We start from the raw sequence: 22,454 nt of genomic DNA on the forward strand, positions 1-22,454 counted from the left end.
TTATCAACCAAGGACATTGGCTGAACTGTATAAATTATAAAATCAAGAATAACTTTATCAGCCAATTTCTGAGAAATTTTGTCATCATTATTAATTTTTGGTTTGAATTGAATTAGTATTTTTGGATGTAGTCGCCTATACCAAAATTATTTAGATGTTTCTCCATTTCCTTAAAACTCATGAACAGTCTTAAAAATAGATTATGAGAATGTAAAAATGACAATTTACCTTTAGGTTTTCTTGAGGTTATAAACAAATAAATTTGAAGCCAGTTTTGAATTATATGTTTATTTTAAAAAAAATTCAAATCTAGGGAATGGGAAATTTCAAATTTGTATTATAGCTATTTAGAGCATTTCTTCCCTGGTATCTTCCATTTCATTAATATCATTGTCTGAATCACTTTCAACGATTTGGATATCCATAGGCGATGCGATGACATTTTAAATATTAACACATGATTTAGGTTTATAATACAAATGAAAATATAAATTACAAATTGAAAATATATTTCAATTTCAAAATTAAATAATAAATCATAAAAATTATAATTAATTATGATATTATATTTAAATTTTCATGTTTATACTTACCTATTTTTTATAAGTAGCGACTACTTAGCTACTTTCAAAAAAAGTAGCGCGCTAAAAAATTAAATAATTACAAAAAAAGTAGCCGCTATTAGCTATAGCTACCAAAAAAGTAAGCGCGCTACTTTAACAACTCAGGATTAAATTTAGCAAAATATTTTTAATTAAGAATCACTAAAAATTACCCCCAAAAAGCTCCTCCAAAATTTAGTAGTTAATTTATATCAATCATAAACTCATGAAATAATATGATAAAATTAAAAATTTTGTAGTTGCGGCGACTAGTATTCTTATGATGGTCCAGCAACGATGTGCGAGCTAGATCATGAATTCGAATTATTTAAAGAACTTAGTGTATATTCTAATACGATGTATATGTAATGTATATAAATTTAATATGCTTTTCTTTTAAGTATTATCAAATATATTTATATCCTTGATCTCAACAGTTTTATTTTTTAAAAGAAACCCTCCTTTTTTTTACCTAATAATATTTTCGTATTCTTTATCGACACCTTTGGATTCCTTCCACCTTCTGTACATAACAGAAGCGTCAACGTTGGCCGGAGAGAATGTGTTAGGTTCGTTGAGGAGAGAAATTACGCTCAATAAAATCGTTCTAACGAATAATAATTAAGAGTATAAAAATATATGCTTGCTTAAATAAATTTCTTTATTTTTTTTACCTAACGTTTTGCGTAGGATTCCATCTCTCAGAAGGATCTTCCCCACTTTGCGGATCTGAAACGGGTGGATGTAAAATTGATATGCATAAGTCACCATTCTGTATATATCACGTAGATTAAAATTTATTTATAAATATTCTATAAATTTTGCAGTAAAGTGTTTAAAAGAAGCTATTTGGTTATCACTATATAAACAACATTAACTATATTTGAATAAAAAAAATATAATTACAATTAATTTTTTTAATGTAAAGGGTTGAAGAGAACCCCCGAAGATTAGGTCTAAATCCTAACTCAATTTCGAAAGTGGGGTTAAAGATCTATAATAAATAAAGGCTAAGACAGGACCTTCTAACACATAAGTGTAGGAATCAAAAGTGTCATTGAAATCTCGGGGGTACCTTCTTAGTCAACATACATAGTATATATTTTATAATTTAATTATTCTTATTTTATCATAAGGGGCTTCAGCGCCATTGGTTTAGAGTGTTGGAGACTAGGTAACTCTAATAATGCGATAAAGTATAAAAAACATTTATTTACATTGTATATGAAAGATAAAGCTCTTACATTGGTAGTTTTTGAGTGTCATAATAAAATAGTTGCAAAAAAAGGATGAAATATGATAATTTAGAAATATTAAAATTTATTTTAATATATAATCCACAAACTAGAGGTCTGCATTGGGCGGAGTTTCGGCCCACCCACCCACACCCGCCCATCTAAGTGGGCGGGCAAAAAAAATTTTTGAGAATGGGCAGGCGAACGGGCGAGTTAAAAAAAATTTGAAACTTAGGGCGGGCGGGCGGGTGGGTTGCGAAATTTAAACAATGGGCGGGTGGATTAAGGAAATTAAAAATTTTTGTTACAAACTAAAGAAAAATCATAATTAATTAAAAGATCAATAACAATATTTCTTTTTTTATTGTACCAATCGTTTTGTTAAGTGAAGAACACTTTACTAGTTTTTCGACATCTTTATCTAATTTTTCTCACCATATATAATGTCTCGTAATGGATTTCATTGTTATAATACCCGGATGTCCCGTATGCAATATATGCAAAACTCTTTTTTGAAGTGAGTACGGAATGATTAATCTGCCATTCCAAAGTAAAATACCGTCATTGATGTGTATTAAATTGTTGTTTTTTGTTATTTTTTGTAAAATGTTTATTTTTATTATTATTATATATTTCGAAATTAATTTGAAAAATAAAGGCTGATTTGGATTTTTTAATTACAAAATAAAAGGATAAGAAAAACTCGTTTACTATTAAAATACATTACAAAAATGGCGCAGTCTATAAAAAGTCTAACGGATTCAAACCTGTGTTACAAAGATTGGTACAACTTATTTCAAGAATTTAAAAACACACAACCAAGTTTAACATCATCACAAGAAAAATCTCTGTTATTAACAACAATAGGGTGTGATACGTACAAAATACTGGTAAATTTATGTGCGGGAAACAAAGAGGTATTATAAATACATAATATTTTAATCAAGCATTTTCATCCTAAACCTAAAATAATAGTAGAAATATAATTTTTATCAATATAATCAACAAAATGATGAAAAACTAATAGACTATATACAAAATCTAAGAAAATTAGCAACGACTTGTGATTTTGGGGAATATTTAAATACTGCATTAAGAGATAAATTTATATTCTGAATAAAAAATCCAAAAATTTTAGAAAGATTACTATCCAAAGACGATATAGACATAAATAAAGCTATTCAGATAGCTACTGCAGTAGAAACAGCAATAAAAAATACAAAATTAATACAAAATGATGAAACTAAAATCGATCATTTAGAAGAGGAACATAATGATAATATAAATAAAATTAAAAAAGTTAATAATGATAATGATAAACAAACAAAATCATATAATACTAATGATAATGATAAACAATTAAAATCATATAATAATTATAATGCGAGCTACAAAAAACCAAATCCATGCTACTCCTGCGGCGGAAACCACAGAAGGGAAAATTGTTTTTTCAAGAATGCCACTTGTTATAAATGCAACAAAATTGGGCACATTGCTCGAGTCTGTAGAAAAGAAATAGTGAATTTTATTAATAATAAAACAAACGAATATAATCCAGAATTTAGGGTGGATGTCAAAATAAACAACAGCGATATAAGAATGGAATTGGATACTGGAGCTGGAGTCAGTATAATTAACGAAATAGATTGGAAAAATACACTTAATCATCCTGAATTAACAAATTGCATGTTAAAACTTAAGTTATACAGGAACCAATATACCACTATTAGGTCAAACTGTAGCAAAAGTACAATATAAAGGGCGAACATTAGAACTACCTCTCATAATTACAAAAGGATATACCAAAAATCTAATTGGAAGAAATTAAATAATTAAATTTCCCAAAATGACTGAATTACCTGAAAGGACAAATAAATAATATTAATATACAAAATGAATTTCCTCAATTATTTACCAAAGAATTAGGCTGCTTGAAAGATTATAAGGTACAAATATATATGAAAAACGAGAAACCAATTTTCTGTAAATCACGTCCCGTACCATACACATTAAAAGATAAAGTTGAAGAAGATTTAGATAAATTGCAAAAAATAGGAGTACTAGAGAAAATTAATCATTCACTTTATGCATCACCCATAGTAATTGTTCAAAAGAAAGATAAAACATTAAGAATTTGCGGGGATTTTAAAAGAACTATAAATCAAAATATTAATATTGATTCATATCCAATACCAAGAATCCAAGATTTATTAGCCAATTTGGGAAAAGGAGAGGAATTTTCAATATTGGATCTCTCAGATGCCTATTTTCAGGAAGAGTCTCAAAAATATCTTGTAATCAATACGCATAGATGATTATTTAAATATACAAGACTACCTTTTAATATATCGTCTTCTCCAGCAATATTTCAACGAGCCATCGAGAATTTATTAAAAGGTTTTGAAGGAGTAGCTTGTTATTTAGATGATATTATAATAACCGGGAAAAATAGAGAGAAACACGAAACAAATTTAAAAAAAGTACTAAAATGTCTAGATGAAAATGGAATCAAGCTAAAAATAGAAAAATGTAATTTTTTCAAACAAAATGTCGAATACTTAGGACACAATATTTCAAAAAACGGAATTACAACTACCGAAAAAAATACTGAGGCAGTAAAAAATGTACCAGAACCAACAAATTTGAAACAATTACAGTCATTTCTAGAGTCAGCAACATACTATTCAAAATTTATTTCGAATTTTGCAGCCAAAGCCAAACCATTATACAAATTATTAGAAAAAGTAGTTGTTTGGAAATGGACTAATGAATGCAAAGATGCGTATAAAAAAATAAAGCAAGAAATAAGTAGTACTCCAATATTACAATATTATGATCCAAAATTACCCATTATATTAGCAACAGATGCATCATCTATAGGAATTGGGGCAGTAATATCACATATAGAAGGGGGTAAGGAGAGACCAATTGCATTCGCCTCAAGAACACTAAATGCAGCTGAAAAAAATTATAGCCAAATTGAAAGAGAAGCACTTGCCATCATATTCGGGGTTACCAAATTCAAAGAATTTATATATGGAAAAAAATTCACATTACAAACAGATCACAAGCCATTAATGGTTTTATTTCATCCAAGAAAAGATATACCCACAACATCAACTGCCCGATTACAAAGGTGGGCTTTATTATTAGCCGGTTATCAATATGAAATAGAGTCAAAAGTAGTAGACAAAAGCAAATGCTGACATGCTATCTAGATTACCCCTAAAGGGTACTCCAATATCAAAAGAAGAAGCGCTAGATCAAATACAGGTGGGAGAAACACCTTTAAATGCAAGCGAAATTGAAAGAGAAACAATGAGAGATGATATACTTTCTAAAGTAGTGTTGTTAAAAAGTCGAGTTCACCCGACACTGACTCAGAGTCTGAGTCGTTAGTCTAATTAGTAGACTCACTGAAGTCGTGAACTCAAGTCGACTCGAATCGTGAACTCCAGTCAACTCGAGTCATGAACTCAAGTCGACTAGAGGACGAATATTTCGAATAGGTATTGTATAATATTATTTTTGTTACAATTAATTTGTGGTTTTCATGCAAAAAATTTAAGCAAAATGTGAATTGATAAGAATTTAAAATCTTCTTTTTTAATTAATTATTTTGTGAATTATTAATCTTTTAGTTGAAATCTTTTATGTGTTTATTTTTATCATTTTTTGTAAAATTATCTATTTTTTTTAGTATATTAAAAGAACTAGTTTAAATAATTTATAAATTTTTATATTAAATTTTTATGTTATTTTACATGATCGTCTTATAATATTTTAATGTGACAATTGTCATGATATTTTTTAACATTTTTGAAATTTTTGGTACAAAAGGGTAAAAATATAATTATATTAAATGTTAAATTATAAATTCAATGATGATGTTTCTTTGTAAAAATGACAAATATGATAATCTGTATTTTAAAACATATTAGTTTATTTTTGACGCTAATGGGTAAAAATATAGATTGTAAATATGTTAAATTAAAATTTCAGTGAAGATTTCCCCTAAATAAGTGACAATTGTCATAATCGATATTTCCAAAGTTTTCAAATTTTTCGACGCAAATAAGTAAAAATATTGGCTGTAAATACGTTTAATTAAAAATTCAGTGAAGATGTACCATTGTGCCAATTGTCATAATCGTTATTTTTAAAGTTTTTTGAATTTTTTTAAAGCAAATTGGTAAAAATATATATTGTAAACATGTTAAATTAAAATTTCAGTGAAGATGTACCATAGAAAGTGACAATTGTCATAATCGTTATTTTTGAACTTTTTGGAATTTTTTTAAAGTAAATCGGTAAAAATATATATTGTAAAAATGTTAAATTAAAATTTCAGTGAAGATGTACCATAGAGAAGTGAAATTGTCAAATTATTTTTGTTAAATAAATCGTAAATATACTAAAATGAAATTGAAATCGTTTTTTTGAATTTTTTTTAAAGTAAATCGGTAAAAATATATATTGTAAAAATGTTAAATTAAAATTTCAGTGAAGATGTACCGTAGAAAAGTGACAATTGTCATAATCGTTATTTTTGAACTTTTTGGAATTTTTTTAAAGTAAATCGGTAAAAATATATATTGTAAAAATGTTAAATTAAAATTTCAGTGAAGATGTACCATAGAGAAGTGAAAATTGTTATAATCGTTATTTGGAACTTTTTTGAATTTTTTTTAAGTAAATCGGTAAAAATATATATTGTAAAAATGTTAAATTAAAATTTCAGTGAAGATGTACCGTAGAAAAGTGACAATTGTCATAATCGTTATTTTTGAATTTTTTTAAAGTAAATCGGTAAAAATATATATTCTAAACATGTTAAATTAAAATTTCAGTGAAGATATACCATAGAAAAGTGACAATTGTCATAATCGTTTTTTTGAACTTTTTTTAAAGTAAATCGGTAAAAATATATATTGTAATATGTTAAATTAAAATTTCAGTGAAGATGTACCATAGAAAAGTGACAATTGTCATAATCGTTATTTTTGAATTTTTTTAAAGTAAATCGGTAAAAATATATATTGTAAAAATGTTAAATTAAAATTTCAGTGAAGATATACCATAGAAAAGTGACAATTGTCATAATCGTTATTTTTGAATTTTTTTAAAGTAAATCGGTAAAAATATATATTCTAAACATGTTAAATTAAAATTTCAGTGAATATATACCATAGAAAAGTGACAATTGTCATAATCGTTTTTTTGAACTTTTTTTAAAGTAAATCGGTAAAAATATATATTGTAATATGTTAAATTAAAATTTCAGTGAAGATGTACCATAGAAAAGTGACAATTGTCATAATCGTTATTTTTGAATTTTTTTAAAGTAAATCGGTAAAAATATATATTGTAAAAATGTTAAATTAAAATTTCAGTGAAGATATACCATAGAAAAGTGACAATCATAATCGTTATTTTTGAACTTTTTTGAATTTTTTTAAAATAAATAGGTAAAAATATATATTGTAAATATGTTAAATTAAAATTTCAGTGAAGATATACCATAGAAAGTCCTAATTGTCATAATCGTTATTTTTGAACTTTTTTGGAATTTTTTTAAAGTAAATCGGTAAAATATATATTGTAAAAATGTTAAATTAAAATTTCAGTGAAGATATACCATAGAAAAGTGACAATTGTCATAATCGTTATTTTTGAACTTTTTTGAATTTTTTAAAAGAAAACTGGTAAATATATATATTGTAAACATGTTAAATTAAAATTTTAGTGAAGATACCACAGAAAAGTGACAGTTGTCATAATCGTTATTTTTGAACTTTTTTGTTAAAACGAGGTGACTTTTAGCCTACGCCCGTTTATCTTATTAGGCGAGGAGGAGAGCACACTTTTTAATTACATAACCATTTAAATTTGAAAGTAAGGAGATTGATTTGTAAATCTACACGTATAAATAAATTTCTTGATTTGAAAACTATTTAAATAAAAAAAAAAGATTAAGTTTTGTTAATTGGTTAGTTGTGTAACCCCCAGACCCGTGATTTGGGTCTAAAAATTGACTAAACCAGCTCTGATCACGAGCCTCTGGAAAAGACACGGGGTTCACACACTTAATCGCCACGCCTAAAAAATGCGAACATGTATTTTCATTAAAAAATATTACAAAACGATACTGAATTTGTTATTATTTATATAAAGTATATAAGAATAAATTTGGTGGGGGGGGGGGGGGGTAATTAAACCTTTTTTCGCAAAATCGATTTTCATAATTCTTCCTCAAAAAAAATTTTTCTCGCAATTGATCAGACGTACCATGTTTTCTTTAAAAGTCAAAACAAATCTTTTCCTCTTTTAATAATTTTTTTCAAAAAGGCAAAAACATAGCCATTCATGGCACATTTCCCCTATAATGTCAATATTATTTTTAATTTCATATAATAAAATATCGAATCCCGGAAAAAAACCCCCGAAAAAACCTCGGAATAAAAACCTCCTGTTAGGGCCTAATAATATCGGTATATTTTTATTTGGATTTAATAAAGTATAGGCAAATTAGTATTTTAGAAAAAATTATTATAGAAATATAATTTAATAATAAATTTTTTTAGGCCCCAATTCATTACTTAAAGATTACTCATATACCCTCCATAAAAAATGCTGATGTTCAAATTGGTATACTGAGATAAAAAAATACCAAAGTAAAATAACCCATGTATTACTAATTTTCGTAAAAATTATTTGCTATAGTAATAAATACAATATCCATCCTTAATTACTATATTAAGTAGACTAAATTTGACAAAATTTGCAATAAGATCTGTTTATTTTATTGAAAAATCATTATGTATATTCAAATTTAATAATTTAGAATAATAATTATAGCGGCCGACATCAAATAAAGGCGAAAATCGCCCTCATAAAATCTAATCTGGAAGGCCTTGCACCCTAACACGGTATTCCTCGCAAAGTTTCTTTAACCGAATCTGGGTATTATAACTCTACGATTTTGTTTTGGTGTCCAACTACCTACACGCCATCGTTCAAGTTTGGTTTCATCGGCAGCAACCTCGCATTTCATTTTATTAATCAATACCCAAATTGATGGGCGTTTATTCCCAATCAGATATGAAAAATGATGATCCCAACCTTCGCATTGATTATTTGTGGGTTCTTCATCAGATGGGGTGCTCTCATTCACGTTCCAAGTTTCTGGAGGAAATCGAGGCCCAATTCGACGTGTCTGGGATTGAGAATTGCTTCTTGTGACCTCCCTCTCCATTGATGTAATTTTTATCATTGGTCGGAGTAACTGATCTCAGGAATGCCATTGCATTGCCCATATCACATAAAGGAACAAATGCTGAGCCGTCCCTCGTGCCACAAAAGAAGCTTAGGGCTTTATCGGTTCTGTATTGGCTTTCCAGACCTAGCTTTTGTAGTTTTCTATGATTATAATATGATCCCCTAATTGAAAAAACAAATACAAATATTTAACATGATAATATTATTTCGAATATTTTTTCGTAAGATTTTGTGTTTTTGGGGGGGGGGGGGGGGGGGATGGGTGCTGATATTAAATTGCAGAAAATTTTTTGAGGACATAAAATTTCCACCCATATTAATATAATATGCCATGAGCACTCACTTATAAATTTATTTATCAAAATTAATTATTGATAGGTTATACTAAAAAAAATTAAATGAAAATTGAGAAGAAAAAAATTGAGAAAAGATCCGAAAAATAATGATTAAAATAGAAAATAAATGACCAATCCCTCCCCCTGTCTCTCTCTCCCATTGTTATTTAAAATTTGTAACAATAGCAAGATTTTTTGGTTCTTTAAATTATTTCAATTTAAAATGGGGTATGACTAAATACTGAATTGCTAAAATGAATTGCTAAAAAGCAATTAATCATAATCAATCAAAATTTTATTATGTATATTTTATTTAATGAAAATTTTTAAAACTTTTTTTAAAATATACTTAAATTATTTTTTTATTAAATGAAGGATACTAATTAAATATCATATAATATATAATTTTATTTTGAGTTAATATTATTATAAAAAAAATATTTTCATAGCTTATTAAAACATAAATAAATTTTTTTCAATTTTAAAAATTAACAAATATATATCCGTAAGTGGGCGTTATATGCGTAAATATGTAAGTATCATTTTAGGAAACCGGAATGATGATTGGATATCGCTTTTTTTATATTTGGGTATATATACATATGAAAAACCTAAAAATTTAAAAAAAAATTTAGGTTTCTTTGATGTTTAATCTATGAGTAGGTTTAGAATAGTAAAATAATGGAAATTTTCTAAGGTAAATATTGCTGGCGTTATTTATCAAAATCTCTTAATTTTTGTTTTATATGTGTATATTTACGTGCTAAGCATTATCCTAAAAAATTTTTTGAAAATATTTTGATTTGACCGATTGCCGAGCTTAAAACCGACCATTTACTAAATATTCGATTGACCAAATTTACTAGTAATACAATTTGAAAAATGTTGATTTTCGTTTTATATATCTATAAATACGTGTAAAACATAATCCCAAAAAATATTTTTAAAATATCGCTATTTGGCGGATAACCGACTCGTAGCCCACCCAATGACTAAATAATGAATTGCTGGCGTTTTAAATCAAAATATCTTAATTTTTGTTTTATATGTGTATATTTACGTGCTAAGCATTATCCTAAAAAATTTTTTGAAAATAATTTGATTTGACCGATTGCCGAGCTTAAAACCGACCATTTACTAAATATTCGATTGACCAAATTTACTAGTAATACAATTTGAAAAATGTTGATTTTCGTTTTATGTATCTATAAATACGTATAAAACATAATCCCAAAAAATATTTTTAAAATATCGCTATTTGGCGGATAACCGACTCGTAGCCCACCCAATGACTAAATAATGAATTGCTGGCGTTATTAAATCAAAATATCTTAATTTTTGTTTTATATGTGTATATTTACGTGCTAAGCATTATCCTAAAAAAATTTTTGGAAAATAATTTGATTTGACCGATTGCCGAGCTTAAAACCGACCATTTACTAAATATTCGATTGACCAAATTTACTAGTAATACAATTTGAAAAATGTTGATTTTCGTTTTATATATCTATAAATACGTGTAAAACATAATCCCAAAAAATATTTTTAAAATATCGCTATTTGGCGGATAACCGACTCGTAGCCCACCCAATGACTAAATAATGAATTGCTGGCGTTTTAAATCAAAATATCTTAATTTTTGTTTTATACGTGTATATTTACGTGCTAAGCATTATCCTAAAAAATTTTTTGAAAATAATTTGATTTGACCGATTGCCGAGCTTAAAACCGACCATTTACTAAATATTCGATTGACCAAATTTACTAGTAATACAATTTGAAAAATGTTGATTTTCGTTTTATATATCTATAAATACGTGTAAAACATAATCCCAAAAAATATTTTTAAAATATCGCTATTTGGCGGATAACCGACTCGTAGCCCACCCAATGACTAAATAATGAATTGCTGGCGTTTTAAATCAAAATATCTTAATTTTTGTTTTATACGTGTATATTTACGTGCTAAGCATTATCCTAAAAAATTTTTTGAAAATAATTTGATTTGACCGATTGCCGAGCTTAAAACCGACCATTTACTAAATATTCGATTGACCAAATTTACTATAAATTCTTAGTTATAACATTTATATAATTTTTGTATTAACACTTAAAATTTATGCAATACTATATGCTAAAGTATTTTTATTTTTATATAATAAATAAAATCTATAATACTCTCTAAAAATGTGTTATGTGCAAATATTTCAGATAATTTTAATTGTCTAAGAGATAAGCAATTGAGATACAAAAAAGGGGCGTTTAAACCCCCTCCCCATGATTATATTCTTTCTATTATTTTTTTATTTTCCTTTATTATTTATATTCGAAATTATTATATTTTCCTGAATATTTTAAAAATATTTGGCATTATTTTAAAAATAAAAAAATTTGAGTTAGAAGTATATAAAAAATAATAAACAAATAAATAAATAAATACTTTTAAATAATAGCCGTTAAAATTTAAAATTGTTTTATAATTATAAATCATATTTTTGCAATTAAAATGTCTGATCTGTTCTCAAAGTTTTTATTTTGGTAAAATATATATTTAATAATATATTTTAAAATTTTATTATAGGTTAAAGGAAACGGTTATCCGCCAAATAGCGATATTTTAAAAATATTTTTTGGTATTATGTTTTACACGTATTTATAGATATATAAAACGAAAATCAACATTTTTCAAATTATATTACTAATAAATTTGGTCAATCGAATATTTAGTAAGTGGTCGGTTTTGAGCTCGGCAATCGGTCAAATCAAATTATTTTCAAAAAATTTTTTAGGATAATGCTTAGCACGTAAATATACACGTATAAAACAAAAATTAAGATATTTTGATTTAAAACGCCAGCAATTCATTATTTAGTCATTGGGTGGGCTACGAGTCGGTTATCCGCCAAATAGCGATATTTTAAAAATATTTTTTGGGATTATGTTTTACACGTATTTATAGATATATAAAACGAAAATCAACATTTTTCAAATTGTATTACTAGTAAATTTGGTCAATCGAATATTTAGTAAATGGTCGGTTTTAAGCTCGGCAATCAAATTATTTTCAAAAAATTTTTTAGGATAATGCTTAGCACGTAAATATACACGTATAAAACAAAAATTAAGATATTTTGATTTAAAACGCCAGCAATTCATTATTTAGTCATTGGGTGGGCTACGAGTCGGTTATCCGCCAAATAGCGATATTTTAAAAATATTTTTTGGGATTATGTTTTACACGTATTTATAGATATATAAAACGAAAATCAACATTTTTCAAATTGCATTACTAGTAAATTTGGTCAATCGAATATTTAGTAAATGGTCGGTTTTAAGCTCGGCAATCGGTCAAATCAAATTATTTTCAAAAAATTTTTTAGGATAATGCTTAGCACGTAAATATACACGTATAAAACAAAAATTAAGATATTTTGATTTAAAACGCCAGCAATTCATTATTTAGTCATTGGGTGGGCTACGAGTCGGTTATCCGCCAAATAGCGATATTTTAAAAATATTTTTTGGGATTATGTTTTACACGTATTTATAGATATATAAAACGAAAATCAACATTTTTCAAATTGTATTACTAGTAAATTTGGTCAATCGAATATTTAGTAAATGGTCGGTTTTAAGCTCGGCAATCGGTCAAATCAAATTATTTTCAAAAAATTTTTTAGGATAATGCTTAGCACGTAAATATACACATACAAAACAAAAATTATGAGATTTTGATAAATAACGCCAGCAATATTTACCTTAGAAAATTTCCATTATTTTACTATTCTAAACCTACTCATAGATTAAACATCAAAGAAACCTAAAATTTTTTTTTAATTTTTAGGTTTTTCATATGTATATATACCCAAATATAAAAAAAGCGATATCCAATCATCATTCCGGTTTCCTAAAATGATACTTACATATTTACGCATATAACGCCCACTTACGGATATATATTTGTTAATTTTTAAAATTGAAAAAAATTTATTTATGTTTTAATAAGCTATGAAAATATTTTTTTTATAATAATATTAACTCAAAATAAAATTATATATTATATGATATTTAATTAGTATCCTTCATTTAATAAAAAAATAATTTAAGTATATTTTAAAAAAAGTTTTAAAAATTTTCATTAAATAAAATATACAATAATAAAATTTTGATTGATTATGATTAATTGCTTTTTAGCAATTCATTTTAGCAATTCAGTATTTAGTCATACCGTTTAAAATGTATTATTTATATATTTATTCTTAAATTTCAATGATTATAGCGCCTCGATGGCACCAATAAGTTTTTTTTTAATTTTTTTTTAAAAAAAAATTCTTATTTTAATAAATGGTTCAGTCTCAACGCTATACCCTTACTAAAAATTTCATAATTTAGTAAGCATAAATAATTTTCGATTTAAATTATGATCAAAATATTTATGATAATATAAAATTTTTTTTTTATTATTTACTCATATTATTTGTTATTATCATGCATCCAAATTTTTTGTGTTCAAAAGCGTTCCCATTTTTTTTAAAATACCATTTTAAAAAATATAAAATAACAATATTTATTTATTGTTTTTTTTTATATGTATTACATGATTTTTAAATAAAAGAATTAAGATAATATATAATTTTTACGTTGATAAATCTCATTTTAAACCTTTACGCAAATAAACAAGAATATCTTTTAGTTCAATCTCCACTATAAGTTCTTATACACAGTGGCGTAGCCAGGATTTTATCATGGGGGGGGGGGGGGGGGGGTTAAAAATTCGCCCCCCAAATTTATTTTAAAATTATAAACACTAGAAGGTTAAAATTTTATCCTAATATAGATTTTATTAGTTTACATCTATAGACAAAAAATCTTTGAATGATTAATTATTAAAAATTTTATTAGAAGGTTAAAATTTTATCCTAATATAGATTTTATTAGTTTACATCTATAGACAAAAAATCTTTTGAAATGATTAATTATTAAAAATTTTATTTAAGAAATAAAATTTTGATGAAATTTTCTAAAGATTTTTACATGACAGAATTTTAATTTTTATTAAAATATATATTCATTTATATATAAATTAAATTTTATAGCAAAGTTTAAACACTCTTCTATAATTTGGGAAAGTTTTATGAATATTTATTATGTCTATATAGTATTTCAATCATGATTAGTAAATTTAGAGCTAGCGGGGCTTGCTAAACCATATATGTCAATCTATTTCAATAATTTTTTTTAGCAATTATTACATTATTCGATATGGTGCGAAAATATAAATCCAAAAAAATTAATATAGGAGAATCATTTAATATTGATAATTATTTAGAAGTATATAAAAATTTAATGAATTAATATTATAATTGTAATTAGGCTATTAGGGTATATGAAAATTGTAAATCAACAAGGAAGACTAGCCAACTTACAGATAAATTTATCTATATTATCTGTCTTATTTTTAAGATATAATCACAATAATTTTATGTAATTTTTAAACAATATAATCAATTTTTAGCAATATTTAATAATAGAAATTATGTAAATATTTTTATTAAATGTAATTTATAAATGATCTTATATTTTAGATTGATTACAATTTAGATGAAATATAGTATTATTGTATTAATTTTATGTAATTCTTAAACAATAAAATCAATTTTTAGCAATATTTAATAATAGAAATTATGTAAATATTTTTATTAAATGTAATTTATAAATGATCTTATATTTTAGATTGATTACAATTTAGATGAAGTATAGTATTATTGTATTAATTTTATGTAATTCTTAAACATTAAAATCAAATTTTAGCAATATTTAATAATAGAGAATATGCTAATAAAATCTAAATGGTAATGGTAAAGAGATTATCATTTTTAAATTTTATGTTCTTAAATGTTAAACTTATAATTAAATAATTATATATTTTACTTGACATTTTTATTTTAGGTATTCCTAGATCAAACTTTATGAGATATTATAAGAGATATCAAGAAAGTGGCATACTTACTAGTGTAGGACAAAATAATAATATGAGGATATTCACAGAAGAAGAAGAGGGAGATATAACTAAATATCTGATTCAATCTAGCCAAATTTTTTATGGCCTTTCAATTAAAAAGGTATAGTTTATTCTTCATTATTTTATATTGTTTTTTAGATAAAAATATTAGCCTACCAAATGGCAGTAAATATGAAGAAAAAATTTCCTAAATCTTGGAAGGGCAATTCAATGGCTGGCCATGACTGGTATTTAGGATTTATGTTAAGAAATCCTACTCTCTCCTTAAGATCCCCTGAAGCTACAAGTATGGCTAGGGCAACTGGATTTAATGAAGAAAATGTTCTATACTTTTTTGATTTATATAAAAGTTTATTAAATGATTTGTTAAGTAAAAGTTTACATTTAATATTTAGGAATATTAGATGAACATAAATTAGAATGTATGGCAATTTACAACATGGATGAAACTGGACTTACCACAGTTCAAACCCCATCCAAGATTATTGCACAAAAGGGTCAAAAACAGTTAGGATCTATTACTTCCGCAGAAAGGGGTACCTTAATAACATTAGCGCTTGCTGTAAATGCAATTGGTTATACAATTCCTCCAATGTTTCTTTTTCCCAGAAAAAAATATTATGACTATTTTGTTAGAGATGGTCCATCTGGCTCTATAGGGGTATCAAATGGTTCTGGATGGATGCAAGAGGAGGATTTTATTATTTTTTTGAAGCATTTTTCTAAACACACTCGGTGTACTCCAAAGTCCAAAGTTTTATTAATCCTTGACAATCATATATCACACCACTCCTATTCAGCTGTCAAATTTTGTATAGATACGGGAATAATTCTATTATCTTTGCCACCCCATTGCACCCATAAATTACAGCCTCTTGATCGATCTGTTTTTGGGCCTCTCAAAAAATATTACAATAATGCACTTGATTCCTGGATGCGTAGCCATCCAGGAAAATTATTTACAATTTATGATATTCCATCAGTTATTAAGGATGTCTTGCCTTTAGCATCATCACCTCTCAATATATCTAATGGTTTTAAAGCATGTGGAATATATCCACTGAATACAGATATATTCAATAAAGAAGATTGTGGCCTCAGTTTATGGAGATTCTATATGTGAACTTCCAAAAAGCCCATTATTAGAATCAAGCTCAGTATCTTTGGTATTAAAAGATATTTTAAATACTAATAGATACTTAGATATATGTAATGATACTCCATCTACGTCTTATGTTCATTTAGATAAAACCTGGACTATCGTGCAATTTATCAATATCCTTGCCTCATCCCAAAGAGGAAAGAGTCAAGAGAGTTAAAAGGAGAGCAGAGATATTTAAATCATCTCCTTATAAAAAGAAATTAATTGAGAAAGAAAAGAAAATAATGGAAAAAGAAAATATTAACAAGAGAAAAATAGTGAAAAAAATTATTCACAAAGATATTTGTGTTTGTTGTAAGCTGGAATATATCAAACATCATAAGAGTGGTACCAGTGCAGAATGTGCTACGAATGTGCCACAAATGGGCACATGGTACATGTGCTAATTTTGATAAATTTTTTATATGTCCAAAATGTGTATTAATTAACCAAAATTAAGTTTCAATTTTTATATATAATTAGCTTCAATTTATATGTATTATGATATTTTTAACAATAAAAGAATAAAATTATAGTATATGTATCATTATTAGTGTTGTTGAAAGCGTTCGTGAACGAAGTTCGTTTTTTTGAAAAAAGGTGATGAACGGCGTTCCTTTTTTTTGACGAACTTTGAACGTGAACGCGTTCCTTTTACGTTCGTTCAATTTTACGTTCGTTCAATTTTATGTTCGTTCAATTTTATAAACACTTTTTATTTTTATTTATTTGAAAAATTAATATTAATCCGCATTTTTTAACAAAAAAGTTTTATATTTTTATTTATTTGAAAAATTAATATTTAATCCAATTTTTTAACAAAAAAGTCTTATATTTTTTAATCAGCTGTTTTTACTTTTTCCTCTTTCATATTGCAATTAACGTGCTACTGCTAGAGAAGATAAGATTAAAGTTTATTAATTTGAATATTTTATATTTTAATTTAATAGATTAGCATTTGCATGGATATAAATACTTCATCATCAGATTCTGAAAATCAAAATTCAATATTAATGAATTACCATGGCCCAAATATCAAAAATATTTCACTGTTTTAAAATCAATTCCGAGATATCCTTTTTTTTGACGAGGAAGAAGAGGGCAGATTGGAGGATGATAACATAGCTCAATAAATTCCTCCCTTTAAAAGAATTGTTTATCAAGTATAACACCGCAATCCCTTCATCTGCCCCTGTTGAGCGAGTTTTTAGTATAGCTAACGCTGTATTAACTGCCAAGCGTTCATGCCTATCAGATGAAAATTTTGAAAAGCAATTATTATTAAAAATTAATAAGAAAATTTTTTTATAAATTTATTTTTTTATCGCTCTATTATATTGTATTTATAATTATATTATCAAAATAAAACTATTATTTTTTATCATGGCTAATATATTGTGTTGAAAAATATAAGCCATTTATTTATATTAAATTAAATTTAAAAAAAAAATTTGAACGCATGAACGCGTTCATGAACTTGAACGCGTTCCTTTTTTTGAATTTGAATGTGAACGCGTTCGATTTTTGTCAATGAACGTTGAACGCGTTCGATTTTTTTAAAAATGTTTACAGCACTAATCATTATTAATAAATAAAAATACATTTCAATTAATTATGGCCTAAAAAAACCATTGGTTTAGGAAGCCCCTTGAAGTGGTTTGCCTCACCCCGCTATTGGGGCTTGTTGGGCAAATTTACGACTTTTACAAAAAATATAATTTCAAAAAAATGATTATATTCTAGAATTTTTTTATAAGGCACCTTTATAGAGTATAGTTTTAGGTATCCAATCATATATTGCTTTTTATATTATCTAAAAAAAACCAGGAGCTATAAACAATTTTGTAAAAATCGATTCACCTAACCCCAGTCTCCCCTACTAATTGGCAAGGTAGCTAAAATAATTAATGTTTTGATATTAGGCAGGGAATCTAAAATGCAATTACAGATGGAAAGGGCCTGCAGAGCATTTTTTGGTCTCAAAGAACACCCTATTCTGTCAAGATTTTTATACCAAAATTCGACATCACAAAGTAACTTATCATATGAACCTACTAAATCATCAGCATTAATATCCTCTCGTGTTTCAAGTGTAATCAACAGTTTAGACTCAACCGGCAAAAAAAATAAAAGCTTTTTAAAATATAATTATGACTAATAAATCTTTTTTTTAATTGAAATAAAAATGTATCAATAAGGGGAATAAAAATGTTTATTTTATAAAAATCCTCAATCGTAGATGCATCAATATTTGATCGATTGGATTGTCTAGAGACTACTCTAGGTTTAAAAATTTCAATTCCAAACATATTAGCAATCTCCTTTACTTTTTCATATATTTCATGAAATTTTTCATCCACATTCTCTCTGATATTTGTTAATATTTCAACAATATCCTTTGCTCTATTCATAATCTCCCTTAAATCCAAATCAATTTTTTATAGCATTTTGCTAAAATCATAATCATATGTATAATTAAAGAAAAAATAAACACATTGAATTGAAATTAAAAACTGTGGCTTAGAAATAGTCTGCAAAAGATTTTCGGCATCTGCTGAATCTTTTTCCTTGCTTGATATATAAAATTCTAGTGTAGACAACATCATATATTTCAATAAAGAGTTTCACCGACTCTTGTCTTTCGGTGAATCTGGTCGGACAAAATCTTTTTAGTTTTTTTTTTGATTTTTTGAGTCAATATCATATGTTTGAATAAATAACTCCCTTTTTTCGGTGGTGTGAAATAGCTACAAACCAAAAATAAATATAAAAATAATCAAATGTGTATATCTATTATTATTTATAATAAATTTAAAACATAAAAATCAAGCGTTTATTAACAATTTATTAAATTAAAATTAAAAAATTTTAAAAAATAAAATTTAATTTTTTTTTCATTTTTCATTTTTCATGGGCCCCCCCCCCTTATGCCTACGCCACTGCTCATGCAACTAACATTAAAAACGATCCTAATTTTTCTTCGTCTATATTATTTCTCAGCCTATTTTTTATAATTTACTAAATGTTCTCTCGCAATTAACTTGAGAATGATAAAGAAATGTACTCATATGTGAAAAATAAATTAGTGTATGCACTTGTGTGCATATTGTATCTTTTAAGAATTTCATACAGACATATTAATCAATTGTTACATTTATTATCACAGTTCACATTCTGAGTTATTATCTTATTCTACTTTTTCATTAGACTCCTCACCTGCTCATACGATATCATCGTCCGTTTCATTTAATTCTACTATTAAATCTTTGAATTCACAGGCAAATGAACACAATTCGTTACGTTATTTAACATTCAATATATTTGTTGTGTCACTTTTCCCAATGCCTTTTCAGAAATACCTTTACTATTATTTTTATCAAAATGCCTAGGATAATATTGCACATTCAAAATAAACTCTCTTTTTGCACGGTTCTGATGTTAATAATTTGATCAATTATAGGACGAAATACTTCGACCCTATAATTTCAAATCAAATCCAACAAGTTTTTTTTATCTCATTAATTTTTCCGACGATAACATCCACAACAGTTATCGATAATCTGGTATTTAAAAAAAAGTTATGAAGAATATATTTTTTAATGTTTACCTAATAAATTCTAAATAACAAATAAAAGTTTATTAGCCTGCCCATTGTTAAAATTTTTCAAAGGTCCGTTAGCACTTTTTAAATTATTTAGCTAGCCAGCCCAATTTGATAGAAGGGCATGGGCTAAAAACCAGATCATTTGGGCAAAAAAATTCAAAAATATTTTAAATAACGATTAACTGAAATTTAAATTTAACATGTTTACAATATATATATTTACAAGTTTGCTTTAAAAATTTTCAAAAAGGTTCACAAATAATGATTATGACAATTGACACTTTTTTATGGTCATCTTCACTGAAATTTTAATATAATATATATTTTTACTTATTTTCTTTGAAAAAATTTAAAAAAGTTCCAAATAACGATTATAACAATTTTCACTTTTCTATGGTACATCTTCACTTAAATTTTAATTTAACATTTTTACAATATATATTTTTACCGATTTACTTTAAAAAAATTCAAAAATAACGATTATGACAAAAATTTTAATTTAACATGTTTACAATATATATTTTTACCCATTTGCTTCAAAAAAATTAAAAAAGTTAAAAAATAACGTTTATGACAATTGTCACTAGAGATCTGCAAAGTTAGGCACGGCCCAACTCGAGCTTAATTCTATTTAAAATAATCAGGTTCGGGCCGGGCATAATATTTTTAAAAAATTCGGGCCGGGTCGGGTCGGATTTTGGATATTTTTTTAAATATATCTAAATATATCAATTTTATATTGAATTTTTTATGTAAAATAAAAATATTTGATTTTATTTATTGAAACTAAACTACATATAACATATGTCTTTTATTTTGAGTAATTATAAAGATTAATTTCTATATTTAAATAAATTAGGGCCGGGCTGGGTCGGTAAATTTTTTAAAAAAAAATTCGGGTTCGGGCAGGGCCGGCAAAACATTTTAAAAAAATTTGGGGTTCGGGCCGGGCCGGCAAAACTTTTCTAAAAAAAATTTCAGGTTGGGCTTGATTAGGCCCGATGCAGATCACTTATTGTCACTCTTCTATGGTACATCTTCACTGAATTTATTTTAACATCTTTACAATATATATTTTTATCTATTTACTTTAAAAAAATTCAAAAAAGTTAAAAAATAACGATTATGACAATTGTCACATATCTATTACGTCAAAAAATTTCAAAAAACTTTAGAAATAACGATTATGACAATTGTCACTTATCTATGATACATCTTCATCGAATTTTTAATTAAACGTATTTACAATCTATATTTTTACCTATGTGCGTCAAAAAAATTTCAAAAAACTGTAGAAATAACGATTTTGACAATTGTTACTTATCTATCACTGAAATTTTAATTTCACATATTTACAATCTATATTTTTACCTATTTGCGTCAAAAAACATCAAAAAACTTTAGTAATAACGATTATGACAATTGTCACTTATCTAGGGTACATCTTCACTAAAATTTTAATTTAACATATTTACACTATATATTTTTACCTATTTCCGTCAAAAAAATTCAAAAAACTTTAAAAATAACGATTCAATTGTCACATATCTATGGTACAACTTCACTGAATTTTTACTTAAGCGTATTTACAATCTATATTTTTACCTATATGCGTCAAAAAATTTCAAAAAACTTTAGAAATAACGATTATGACAATTGTCACTTATCTAGGGTACATCTTCACTGAAATTTTAATTTAACATATTTACAATTTATGTTTTTACCCATTAGCGTCAAAAATAAACTAATATGTTTAAAAATACAGATTATGATAATTGTCATTTTTAGAAAGGAATTTATAATTTAATATCTTTATAATATAAATTATATTTTTATCCTTTTCTGTCAAAGATTTCATAAATGTTAAAAAATAACATGACAATTATCACAAAGACGATCATGTAAAATACTTATAAAAATTTAATATAAATATTTAAAAATAAAAACTAGTTCTTATATACTAAAAAAATAGATAATTTTACAAAAATGATAAAAATAAACCTATATAAATAAAAGATTTCAACTAAAAATTTGTTTATTTAAATAAAATTTACAAAAGAATTAATAAAAAAAGTTTATTAACAAAAAAGAAATAATCATTTAAAATTCAAATCAAATCAAATTTTGCTTAAAATTTGGGCGTGAAAATCATTAATTAATTGTAACAAAATGATATTACTTAACTTACATTTGCAGCTTATCATTTTTTTTATTAAAAGATACCAAATAAATATTCA

General features: G+C 25.7%; 1 protein-coding gene across 1 annotated transcript in view; it reads right to left on the reverse strand.

Moving 5' to 3' along the window:
• LOC135927490 (ubiquitin-conjugating enzyme E2 R2-like) overlaps positions 1 to 22,454 on the reverse strand; it is a 39,380-nt gene that overhangs the window by 10,861 nt on the left and 6,065 nt on the right. The window contains exons 4-5 of the mRNA XM_065463496.1: positions 1,277 to 1,374; positions 1,075 to 1,209 (exon numbers count right to left, since the gene is read on the reverse strand). Of these exons, the coding sequence (XP_065319568.1) occupies positions 1,075 to 1,209; positions 1,277 to 1,374 (233 nt within the window). The remainder of the gene's footprint in view (positions 1 to 1,074; positions 1,210 to 1,276; positions 1,375 to 22,454) is intronic.

Source organism: Gordionus sp. m RMFG-2023, chromosome 3 (genome assembly GCF_954871325.1).
Source record: "Gordionus sp. m RMFG-2023 chromosome 3, tfGorSpeb1-WG-v2, whole genome shotgun sequence".
NCBI lineage: Eukaryota > Metazoa > Nematomorpha > Gordioida > Chordodea > Parachordodidae > Gordionus > Gordionus sp. m RMFG-2023.